This window comes from Camelina sativa, chromosome 17, assembly GCF_030686135.1.
Source record: "Camelina sativa cultivar CO46 ecotype springtype chromosome 17, ASM3068613v1".
Lineage (NCBI taxonomy): Eukaryota > Viridiplantae > Streptophyta > Magnoliopsida > Brassicales > Brassicaceae > Camelina > Camelina sativa.
Window position 1 is genome coordinate 35,860,583 of NC_141896.1, and position 11,701 is coordinate 35,872,283.

At 33.6% G+C, this 11,701-nt stretch overlaps 4 protein-coding genes across 5 annotated transcripts; 1 reads left to right on the forward strand and 3 right to left on the reverse strand.

Moving 5' to 3' along the window:
* Window positions 1-104: 104 nt before the first annotated feature.
* On the reverse strand, window positions 105-1,952 carry LOC104758363 (uncharacterized). The gene is made up of 4 exons (XM_010481215.3): window positions 1,455-1,952; window positions 993-1,121; window positions 719-903; window positions 105-648 (listed from the first exon to the last, which is right to left on the reverse strand). The coding sequence occupies exons 1-4, from the start codon at window positions 1,665-1,667 to the stop codon at window positions 264-266; spliced, it is 912 nt and encodes a 303-aa protein (XP_010479517.1). The 5' UTR covers window positions 1,668-1,952; the 3' UTR covers window positions 105-263.
* A 101-nt stretch (window positions 1,953-2,053) lies between these two features.
* Window positions 2,054-3,710, forward strand: LOC104758364 (UDP-glycosyltransferase 79B5). The gene has a single exon (XM_010481218.3). The coding sequence runs from the start codon at window positions 2,261-2,263 to the stop codon at window positions 3,605-3,607; it is 1,347 nt and encodes a 448-aa protein (XP_010479520.2). The 5' UTR covers window positions 2,054-2,260; the 3' UTR covers window positions 3,608-3,710.
* Window positions 3,711-4,755: 1,045 nt separating this feature from the next.
* On the reverse strand, window positions 4,756-6,795 carry LOC104758365 (pirin-like protein At1g50590). Of its 2 annotated transcripts, XM_087494238.1 has the most exons (6): window positions 6,618-6,789; window positions 6,482-6,531; window positions 6,358-6,396; window positions 6,123-6,151; window positions 5,857-6,038; window positions 4,756-5,730 (listed from the first exon to the last, which is right to left on the reverse strand). In XM_087494238.1, exons 1-6 carry the CDS (start codon window positions 6,740-6,742, stop codon window positions 5,208-5,210), a joined length of 948 nt encoding a protein of 315 aa, XP_087350364.1. In that variant the 5' UTR covers window positions 6,743-6,789; the 3' UTR covers window positions 4,756-5,207. The 2 variants fall into 2 exon arrangements, with proteins under 2 accessions (XP_087350364.1, XP_087350365.1); XM_087494239.1 differs by lacking the exon at window positions 6,482-6,531 and having other exon boundaries at window positions 6,618-6,795.
* Window positions 6,796-9,825: 3,030 nt separating this feature from the next.
* LOC147924772 (uncharacterized) lies at window positions 9,826-11,701 on the reverse strand. The gene has a single exon (XM_087494323.1). It carries the CDS (start codon window positions 11,579-11,581, stop codon window positions 9,968-9,970), a length of 1,614 nt encoding a protein of 537 aa, XP_087350449.1. The 5' UTR covers window positions 11,582-11,701; the 3' UTR covers window positions 9,826-9,967.

Here is an 11,701-nt window from a genome sequence, read left to right on the forward strand (position 1 = left end):
AAACCCTATTCACATGTACTAGCTTTAACATAACCATCACTCCATCAACATAAGTTCAGTGAAGTAGAAGAATAACTCGAGATGCTAAGATAAGAAACATAAGCTTGAAGTGATAACAACAAATCTGATTGATTTATACACATATATATTGAACACACGAATCTTATACTCTACATGTGCCACATAGCTTCAAATTTGTTGGTCATGGTCAAAACTATGATCTCTTACAATTTAAAAAATAAGCAAAAGAGCTAAGAAACTAGTCATCCACGACTGGATTTTCTAAGTTCAGTTTCTAGTTTTGTAGAACCATAAGGCAAGTCGTAGAATTCAGCTAAGTATGTTAAAGCTTCAAAGTTGTTGTTGCATACCTTCCACAATGCAGAAACTTCTCCTTTAGAAACAGTTCCCAACTTTTCACAACTCTCTATGAATTCAAGCAGCTTTGAATAGAAAGAATCATAATTCATCACAATGAATGGAACTGGCAATGCAGATCCAATCCTTTTGAGCTGAATCAATGCCAAAATCTCAAACATTTCATCGAGTGTGCCAATACCACCTGGAAGTGCAATTACTGCTGTCTTATCAGAGACATTGTTTCTCATCACTGCATCCACTAATCCATGTTTTCTCGCCGAGAAGAACCTAAACATTGGTTCCAACATTTTAGGGATGTTTAGTCAGAGTAGAAGTGATGCGTGTGGCTACGGTTTACCTGCAAGTATGGTAATTCTGAGGAGGGAGGTAAGGATGAAACTTGGATGCGGTCCATTCACCAGCTTCTTTTTCTATCTTGATGCCACCGACCGGTTTCTCAGCTTCCAAAGCACCTTTAGTCACAGCATCCATAAGTCCTGGTCCAGCTCCAGACCATGTAGTACAGTCCAACAGATTTGCTGCCTGATGAAAATAACACACAACTCTGAAAAATCTATATCGTAAGATGAAAACTAACTCTTTTGTAGAGAGTTTTAGAAGGTCTTAGTTACTTCTCTGCTCAACTCTTGTGCTTGTAGGTAATGTGAATGGTTTGGTGGGATTCTGGCAGAACCTAAGTACAAAATGCCTCTCCCGAGCCTATGTATGAGGTCGAAGCAAATCTCCAGCTCTTTCTTAACCTTTCAAAAGGAATAAGGTAGAGAATAACAGTTGACATATAGCCTATATCGAAGAGGTGTTCTTAATCTACAAAGAGGATTAGAGACAGAGTGACCATTGAGCAAACAAAAGGCCAAGACTTTAACAGGAGATATCACAATTTAAGCTTGTCTTTGGTCATGTATCTTCACTAAAACCTTTCAATCCACAAAGCCAAGAAAAAAGTTTCACTCTTTCTCCCTTTAATGAACTTGTTCAACACATTCTATTGGAAGACTAGACATGAGAACAAATCAATGGACATCAATGCAATTCTAAAACAAAATTCGAAAGCTGAGATTTAAGTTTGTTACCACAGATGGGCTACTTCTCTCAACAAAATCCTCAGACACAACAGACCTGCATTTCAGAACTCGTGCTGAATATGCCCTAATTGGATGACCAAACCTCATATTCAGACAAATTGGATCTGTCAAAGAGCTTGCGAGTTTTGGTGTTGGTGAAGGAGGCGACATCTTCGGGTATAATCGGAAACTCCATGACGAATCCAACATCGAAACCCCCATTTTCTTAGTTCCTTGAGAGAATAATTGGTGAAACGAAACAACTCAGGTTCTCCCTCAAACAGTCAATTTAACATCTTTACAGATAAAAAAAATGTTTCAATTTTTATCAGTTGATTTCGTCTTCGTTCACCAGTAAAGGCTCGTGTCGTGTGAGCCATGGCTCACTCCAAAAAGCTTAGGACTTTTGCCATTTACTAAGAGAAATGTTACACGTGGCTGTTCTTGAAACTCGCTTTGGTTTTGTTACATGTACTTAGATTTTAACAGTTTGGAACACTGATCTGTGATTCTAACAGTACTAATCTGCTTTTTAAATACAGTATGTGTTGAAGCAAAAGACAAATAACATTGTTGAATACATGGCACATGCATCCAACCAATTACCACCTAACCCAATAATAATTAACCCCAACTAATACACATTTTTTTGACTAATTAAATCTATCCAGAGGAAGAGCATCTCAACTACTACACAACTTTCAAGCAAAAATGGAAGCAGCTGTCTTGTATATATATAACTTGAGTAGAGAAAAAGAAAGAAACAAAAGTGTGTTACTACTTACTGGTTATCTTCTTTTGGCTCTCTTCAAGAAATGGGGTCAAAGTTTCATGCTTTTATGTACCCATGGTTTGGTTTTGGTCATATGATTCCATATCTTCATCTAGCCAACAAACTAGCTGAGAAAGGTCATACCATCACTTTTTTCCTTCCCAAGAAAGCTCACAAGCAGCTTGAACCTCTCAATCTGTTCCCGGACAGCATTATCTTGGAACCTCTTACTCTCCCTCATGTCGATGGTCTCCCTTCTGGCGCCGAGACGGCATCAGATCTCCCAAACTCAACTAAGAAACCCATATTCGATGCCATGGATCTCTTACGCGATCAGATCGAAGCTAAGGTCCGTGCCTTAAAACCAGACCTAATCTTTTTCGATTTTATTCATTGGGTTCCAGATATGGCAAAAGAGTTTGGATTCAAGAGTGTAAACTACCAGATCATATCGGCAGCTTGCCTAGCTATGGTTCTTGCACCTTGTGCTGAATTAGGGTTTCCTCCGCCGGATTATCCTTTATCCAAAGTGGCCTTACGTGGACATGAAGCTAACGTCTGTTCTCTCTTCGCGAGTTCTCATGAGCTTTTCGGGCTAATTACCACAGGCCTTAAGAACTGTGACGTTGTTTCCATAAGGACGTGCGTGGAACTTGAAGGTAAGCTATGCGGTTTCATCGAAAGAGAATGTCAAAAGAAAGTTCTCTTAACCGGTCCGATGCTCCCTGAACCTCAAAGTAAAAGTGGTAAACCACTAGAAGATCGATGGAGTCAGTGGTTAAACGGATTTGAACCAGGCTCGGTAGTGTTTTGCGCTTTTGGCACCCAATTCTTTTTCGAGAAGGATCAGTTTCAAGAACTCTGTTTAGGAATGGAGCTAACGGGTCTACCGTTTTTAATAGTGGTCATGCCACCAAAAGGCTCATCAACGGTTCAGGAAGCATTACCAAAAGGGTTTGAAGAACGGGTTAAAGGGCGTGGAATCGTTTGGGAAGGATGGGTGGAACAACCTTTGATATTGTCTCATCCATCAGTAGGTTGCTTTGTGAACCATTGTGGGTTTGGCTCAATGTGGGAGTCTTTGGTTAGTGATTGCCAGATTGTGTTTATTCCTCAGTTGGCTGATCAGATTCTCATCACAAGACTGCTGACCGAAGAACTCGAAGTCTCTGTGAAGGTGCAGAGAGAAGATTCCGGATGGTTCTCCAAGGAGAGTTTGATGGACACGGTTAAATCTGTGATGGATAAAGATAGTGAGATTGGGAACTTAGTGAAGAGAAATCATAAGAAATTGAAAGAGACTTTGGTTAGTCCTGGATTTTTTAGTGGTTATGCTGATAAGTTCGTAGAAACTTTGGAGGATGAAGTCAACAACACAACATCTTCTTGAATTCAATACTGTGAAAGTTCCAAAACCAATAATGAATGTGTGTACTCAATTTTAAAATAAAGAGTGTCGGTTTAAATTTTTAATATAAAGTCTTACTAAGAAATGATTAGAAAGATCACACAATTTAAATGATTTCTTCTTGTATGTATTAAAGAATCTAAAATGGCTATGCAATGGTTCAACTTTTCTTTAATCTATATAATAATAGCAATCTGAATAAATGTCAACAACAGTTGTGATTTTTTGTCGTATCTTTTCGTAAAAATATATGTTGTAGTTTAAAATATATATATATATATATATATATATATAATTGCGTCTGTTCATTGTAGATTTGTGTATTTTCACCAATTTTTTCATTTTTTAATCACTACTTTTCCTTTAAATAGTTGTGTCTATTCAGTATTCATGTTGTTTGAACTCTATATAGATTTGTCTCTTCTTGAGTTATTAACAAATCATTGTTCGTTGAACCATATTTTCTGTTTAATGTTGAATCAAAATAATTTCAATATAAATATATTAATATCCAGTATTCCAATGTTATTCTAAAATCTAACTAGAGATTTTTAGAAATGATTACAACAATATAAAATTTCAATTCTAAAATATAACTTAGAGGTGCGTCTATTTTGTGTATTTTTACTATAATTTTCCTTAATACATTTTTACTAAAGATTATATATATTTTATATTTATAATTATTTTAGTAGAAAGTTACATTTACTCATTACAACTATTCGTTTGAATATTTTCACTTAAGATCACTTTTTATTATAATGTTTTTTACTAATAATATAAATGTTAATAACTATTATAACAATTGCAACTCTTTATCATAATTCTTTACAAAATATCTTATATTTATAATGCATTTAACAATAATTTTTGGCAAGATTGTCTCGATTCAATATGACTTTTCACTATAGATTTTTTTTTTGAGTTATGTCTCTTCGCCCAAATATTTTTTTATCATGAATAATATTTTTGGTTTTCATTTTGAATATGGTTGTGTTTTTACTCTTTACTAACATTTTATGTTTAACATTTGTGTAGTTTTAGTACTACTTATTATTTTCTCTCTCTTTTTTAGGATCACATACTCTTAAACTATTATCTTACTTTGAAATAAATTGATAACATATAAGTTTACTGACAATTTTATAAAACCTTGCATTGTGTCCTCGATTTCTCAACCTTTTGACCTTCAGTTACAACAGCAAAACCAAGGATAACTTTACTATCAACCATGGCAATATGATTCTCTAGGGGTAACTTTACTATCAACCATGGCAATATGATTCTCGAGATTTTTTTGAATTTCTCTTCCATATGAAGTTGTATTTGTTCAAGTTGGTTACTTCCATATGAAGTTGTAGACCATTATGAGAAATCAGTACCCCGTTCAGTAGACTCAATACTTGATCGAGTTGACCTTGGGGATTCTGACAATCTTCTTCCCTTGAGGTATTCACTTGGCTTTGATCTGGATCAGTAGGCTTCTCTTAAGTCTATAGAGGCAAAAAGATCTCAAAACAATCCCAAGGCAACTAATTAAAAAAAAAATTGGATATGAAATATAAATAGAGGCAAAAAGATCTCAAAACAATCCCAAGGCAGAAGCAGCTTGAGACTTCCAATGTCTAGCGTTTTCAAACCCATTTGTAAAATTCTCAAAATCATCAATGGTCCGATCAATCTCTTCTTGTGTGTTCATAACAAAAGGACCAAACTGAACCATTGGTTCACCAATAGGCTCACCAGCCACAAGGATAAACCGAAGTGGCAAACCGGTATCAGAACCGTTCCAAGCCTCTACACGGTCACCACCTAGGCCTAGAACCAGCAAGTGGTGGGCAGCAGCGGCTGAGTGTTGTAACTTGGCATCCCCAAAATGGCCCTGGCCTTGAAGAATATAGACAAACGCGTTCCAATGAAGTGGAATGGGCTGAGAGATTCGAGAACCCGGCGAGAGAGTGAAGTCTAGATACATTGTTGGTGTTCTTGTGCAAATTTTTGACTTAACTCCATTCCATTCTCCTGCTATGACTCTAACTCTCACACCATCTTTCTCTGTTTCTGATATATCTTGACTCTCTATCTCTTGATAACTCGGCTCCACTCTGAGAATTTACACACTTTTAAGTAAGAAGAGACCTAATCTAGTATAAAAATTATAACATGGATCACTAGCTTAAGTCAATGTCAATTGGTTGATCCGTGAAAAATTTTACATCAAAGAAGCTTACAATTTATGTTTTGAGGAGAGATTGATCCAAAGTTGCAAACCCTTGTTGTGAGTAATTATGCCATTGGGATTAGAAGAAGGCATTTCAGAATGAACAATGCCTTTTCCTGCAGTCATCCATTGTAACCCTCCTTCTCTTATTACTCCTTTGTGTCCTTCACAGTCTTCATGCAAAATCTCTCCCTGTGTATACAGACAAATTCATCAAGACTTAAGCATGGCGATTCTTGCATAATCGAATAAAAAAAGATGAGAAGATGTCAATACCTCTAACATGTAAGTGACTGTCTCAAAACCTGATTTTGGAGACGAAAAAAGAATATTATAACAAGACAACAATGATAATAGTACTATACTAGTGATAGAGTTAGCGATCATACTTGTCCAACTATGAACATAAATGTCAAACACAAATAATAGGTATATAGTTGTTTACTAATATATATAAACGCACACTTAAACGTGTGAAGTTTTGTTTAAAATAATCAACAACAAAACCAACCTCTGTGTGGATGATCTGGGAAACCTGAAGGAGCTGAAACTGCAATTTTGAATATATTTTATATCAGTTGGATTCAAAGGAACAGAGCAAAAACAGAGGAAAAAAAGAAACAATATATTCCAACATGAGAATTCATCCAAAACAAGAAATGGGTCGAAGTACCTAAACTCAAACCTGCAAAAATTCACAATTAATTATTTATTAAACCTTTCTATCCATTACTACTACGACACTTGGAAATAATGAAACGTTTGCTTTACCTTCCGATGCTTCTTCTTACAACAGCACCAAAGCCTTCGTGTTGCTGTCTAGCGAAAAGCTTCTTAACAACTAGCCTCTTACTATTATTCTTATGATTACCTGAAGATTTCTCTGGGATTGGCATCTCGAATTCGAGAGCGAGAGAGTTGGTGAAAAAAATATATATGTGTATTTGTTGAATCTCTAATGACCATGTGTATGTATATTTATAGTAAGGAAAGAGTTGTTGTATTTGACAGTTGGCCAAATTAAGAAGATGACTTAACCCAAAATATATAAATTGGTTTATTAAGTCAAAGATTTAGAAAGATACTATAGTATTAGCATTAAGTTGGATTTCGAAGACGCAATTTTTTTTTAACACTTTTAAAGCATGATGATGATCTAGTTTTCTTTAGACATATATCTGATGATTCATTTTTGTTTGTTTGATAAACTTAGCTCCAAAAGGCATTAATACGTTAGCAAAAGTGTTAAGGATTTATAGATTTTAAATATCAATGGTTTGTGTTACGTCATCAATTCATCATCCTCTATCTTTTATTGTTGTTGTAATAACTCGCAATAGAGATGTTTCATTTTGAAAGGCAAAAGTTTATAAATCACACATTGATTCGTTAATGGACCCCCTTTAATACATCCCAATTATTGCATCTCAAATCATTTTATTTTTTTTTTCTTTTTTATATCCACATCTTTTTTGGGTGTTCTCTCCATATTTGAAAGTTTAGTTAAAAGATTAAAAAAACATTAAGTAACTGACAAATTGGAACTAGTTATCAGACAATGCTGTAACTAAATCTATGTAATCAAGGCCAGCATATAAGGTTCTATAGCTTCATTTAAGAAATGTATAGTAAAACGAGTAAAAAGGGAAAAAAAAAAAATGTATAGTTTTTTTTTGGTAGAAAAAAGAAATGTATAGTACAGAATATTGAAATGTTGAAAAGAAAAAACAGTGCATACTTAACTAATCAAATACGCAGTCGTTTAGTTCAGATAAGCGCACACGTTTATCAGCGGCAGCATGACGTAAGGGTGACGGTTTGACCCATTGTATCATTCTTTGGTACTACTACTCACTAGGTAAACAACCTCCGATAAATAAAATTATTATTTGAGATTTAAGATTCGTTTGTATAACACAAAATATGTAACTATTTTTTTATTATTTTTCAAATTTGTGACTATTTTGTGTAAAAATACATTGGGGCATTCTCAAAAATGCCCCTTTTTCCATATCTTTTTTTAAAAATACCCCTTCATGTTGACCATTTTTAAAACTACCCCTCTTTATATACAAAATGACTAAATTACCCTTTTTGAGTGACAGCAAGAATGTACAGTCATCAAAATCGAAAATATTTTCCCGCCAAAAAAATTTCCCGCCAAAAATTTTTTTCCCGCCAAAATCGAAAAATTTTCCCGCCAAAAATATTGAAATTTATACCTTTTAAAAACCTTGTAAATGCTTTGAAAAAACTTTTAAAAGCGTTTACAAGGTTTTTAAAAGGTTTTTAAACACATTGTAAACGCTTTTAAAAACCTTGTAAATGCTTTTAAAAAGCTTGTAAATGCTTTAAAAGGTTTTTAAACACTTTGTAAACGCTTTTAAAAACTTTTTAAAAGCATTTAAAAGGATTTTTAAAAACCTTTTAAAAATTTTATAAAAACTTTTACAAGGTTTTTAAAAACATTGTAAAAGGGTTTAGAAGGTGTTTAAAAACCTTTTAAAAATCTTTTTAAAAACCATTTGAAAACCTTTTAAAAACCTTTTAAAAACCTTTTAAAACCTTTTAAAAACCTTTTAAAAATCTTGTAAAAGTGTTTACAAGTTGTTTAAAAAACCTTTTAAAACTCTTTAAAAAATCTTGTAAAAGCCTTTACAAGGTGTTTATAAGGCTTTTATAAGGTAGAAACCTTATAAAACCTTTTAAAAACCTTGTAAATTTTTTTTGGCAGGAAAAATTTTGGCGGGAAATTTTTTTTTTTCTTTTTATTGAATAAAATAATTTTCATCTAAGGGTAAAATGGTCATTAAAAATTAAAAGAGGGCATAAATAAAAATGGCCAGAAAAGAGGGTATTTTTGAAAAGGGGTATATCAAAAGGGGCATTTTTAACAAATTCTCAAATACATTTCACATTCTTTAACGTGGTTAAAATTTTTGTATGAGCTTTATTTTAATTAAATATGTATTATTATCAGTTAAAAAAATAATTTGTTGTTTTTTTAAAGAATAGTAATATAGATTCAAATTAAATAGCTACAAATAGTTTTAAATTATGTAATGAATTTTGATTTAAATCTATAGTGGCATAAATATAATTCATATAATTAATTTGGGTTATTTTTTAAAATGTGTTTCGAGCTCTCTGGCGACGAAACATCAGCATTTTTCAAGAATGTTTCTCTATTAATATATAGGGGATTACAAGAGACATGACAGAATGCATTTATAAATTCTATAAATTAATTTCAATACTAAGCGTTGTAATATCAACAGAATTATTTAGGGGGTGTTATTGGATTGAGGATTTTAATAGATTTTAATTAACCCAGGACATTAGTGGATTTAAAAGTCTAATGCATTTGTGTGGACTTTATAATGCATATAAGGTGGATTTGAAAGTCATTGATAATGTATTTTTGGTGATTGTTATGGATTTTTTAAAAAGTTATTGTTAGAAAAAAAAATATATATATCCATAAACTGTGTTATACACCAAAATTATATTAAATTAATAACACCCAGACTTTTACGCATGTCATAGAAAACTTGTACTGTATTTGTTTTCAATCCAGATTTTTGGTGTAATTAAAGAACCCAGATGTCATGAACCCAAAAAAAAAAATTAAAGAATACAAAAAAACACAGATCTGATGAATAAGTGTGATTATATACAAAGGGTTTGAGGAGGAAGAAACAGAGATTGAACCCAGAAAAAAAAAAGTGTGATTATATCATAAACCAAAAAAAAAGTTATAGATCATGAACCCAGAAAAAAAAGTTAAAGAACACAAAAAAAAAAATTCTCAAAAATAATACATATCTGATGAATAAGTGTGATTATATAAAAGGATTGAGAAAAAAAATCAAACAATAATATGTCAAAGGCTAGAGATCCATCTAAAGAGAGGAGAAGAAAATGAAATGATTGAGAAAAGTGTGGTATTGTGTTTGTTCATATTTTAGAAGCAAAGTACGTTGAAATCCAAAATCACACAAAATCCAGTAGATATTGAATAACACTAGATTTTAATGGATTTTTAAAAATACCCAATTGAATAACACCTGATTCTTAAATACATCAAACTCCTTTAAAAACCACAATCCAATAACACCCCCTTAGTAAATTTTACAAGAACAACATATGAATAGATTTGTATCATCCTTATGGTTTAGAAAAAAATCACCCGTACAACGAGTCTTACATAAGTAGCAAATAGGCCGAGAGAGATGATGGTTGGGAAGCAAATAAAATGAGTCACAGTAACCCATCTGTAAACTATATCCAGGTCTTGAGTGTATTAGATAATTAAATACACATTTAGTATGAAGAGTTGAGCCACATTCACTGCATTTGTAAAACCAACTTTTTGAATCTAATTCCTCTTCGCATATCCCGCAACAAAGTATCACATTCACAATTCTCTCACTGTAGCATAAGGAAAGAGGATGATCATCGTATTTGTGTCTTACCAATGTGGGTAAAGTAGCACATCTAAAGCATAAATTGTAGCCACCACAATTATCTATATCGCTACAACGTAGAAAAAACCAACATACTGAGTCACAACTATCACACCTCCGTTTAGAGACCATGTCCCGAGTTATAACTAACAAATGTGGATGACTTTCATGTTTGATTGCACCCGAAATCAAAGCACATCGCACATCAATCGTAAATAGAGAGTACTCCTCCATATATGAGAAACCGGTGCAAAAACGATGACAAGCCCCACAACTAAAATATGGTATGGCGTCCTGCCTTTTGGCATACGACAACTTAAATTTTCGCGAACCATACTCATGTCTTTTCTTCAGAGGGAGATTTGCGCATGCATCGTGAAGAATAAAATCACATTGTGTGCATATATAGCACAATTCTGAATACAGAGGGATGGTGCATGCATAGCAATGTTCTCTGGGTTCCTCGAGTTTTGATGATGATAACGATACCTTCAGATTGTGTTCATGGCTAAAATGTTTGATTTGGTTGTGATCTATCACTTCAAATGGTTTTCTTCCTTCTTCTTCTTCTTCTTCTTCTTCTTCGGGTACCCCTTCCAGTTCTATCCTATCCCAACTATAAATAGATGTTGCACATTTTGAATGAGCAACATAAGAACAAACCAAGCAAGAATATGCACCATACTCTCCATTAACATGCTCATAACATACCCCGCAAATCCACTTCCCAGGGCCAAGAGAAGAAACACGAGAGATACGATGGTCGTGTCTGTTGATGCGTATAACACGTGGTAAGTAGATGCATCCAAAATCAATTATAAAAAGACACTGAAGACAAATATACGGGTATTCTGTAACACACAACCCACACGCATAACAAGTGAAGGAGACTTCTATCGGTATTTGGAGGAGTTCATGGTCATGGGCTTTACTTTGGCTAATGATAAGAGGTTTTCTCGCACAAGGGATACAAATACGAAAAGAACATTGTGAACATTGATAAATTATTGAAGTAGGAATGGTGTGGCAAAGAGAACATGACTGTAAGTAATTTATACCGTTGAGCTTGAGAGGGTGTGCATGAAGATAAGGGATGTTAGTGTCGATGCATTCCTCGTGGAGACACAAATCGCACATATTACACTTGTAGACTTGCTTATTTTCATGAGCTTCATAACATGCAGCACATTTTGATGAGATTGTCGTTGATCTTAGAGGAGTCTCGGGATGATTAGCAGATGGACATAGTCTTCGAACCAATCTAGCCATGGTTGCTAATGTTGCAATGTTGGACCTTTCTTCTCTTTTTTTTTTTTCTTTTTTTTTTTTTTTTTTTTTTTTTTCTTTTCGAGGATGTTTGTATATTAAAAAACCAATAAATGAAGATTT

What these genes read in the sequence shown, in the direction of transcription:
- LOC104758365 (XM_087494238.1), bottom strand. Translation starts at nt 6,742, where the DNA reads ATGCCAATCCCAGAGAAATCTTCAGGTAATCATAAGAATAATAGTAAG. An exon ending in TGTTTTGGATGAATTCTCAT is followed by an intron (nt 6,397 to 6,481) that starts GTTGGAATATAT and finishes TCAAAATTGCAG; the next exon opens with TTTCAGCTCCTTCAGGTTTC. An exon ending in CAGTCACTTACATGTTAGAG is followed by an intron (nt 6,039 to 6,122) that starts GTATTGACATCT and finishes CTGTATACACAG; the next exon opens with GGAGAGATTTTGCATGAAGA.
- LOC104758363 (XM_010481215.3), bottom strand. Translation starts at nt 1,667, where the DNA reads ATGGGGGTTTCGATGTTGGATTCGTCATGGAGTTTCCGATTATACCCG. An exon ending in AGAGAAGTAGCCCATCTGTG is followed by an intron (nt 1,122 to 1,454) that starts GTAACAAACTTA and finishes TCCTTTTGAAAG; the next exon opens with GTTAAGAAAGAGCTGGAGAT. An exon ending in CACAAGAGTTGAGCAGAGAA is followed by an intron (nt 904 to 992) that starts GTAACTAAGACC and finishes TATTTTCATCAG; the next exon opens with GCAGCAAATCTGTTGGACTG.
- LOC147924772 (XM_087494323.1), bottom strand. Translation starts at nt 11,581, where the DNA reads ATGGCTAGATTGGTTCGAAGACTATGTCCATCTGCTAATCATCCCGAG.
- LOC104758364 (XM_010481218.3), top strand. Translation starts at nt 2,261, where the DNA reads ATGGGGTCAAAGTTTCATGCTTTTATGTACCCATGGTTTGGTTTTGGT.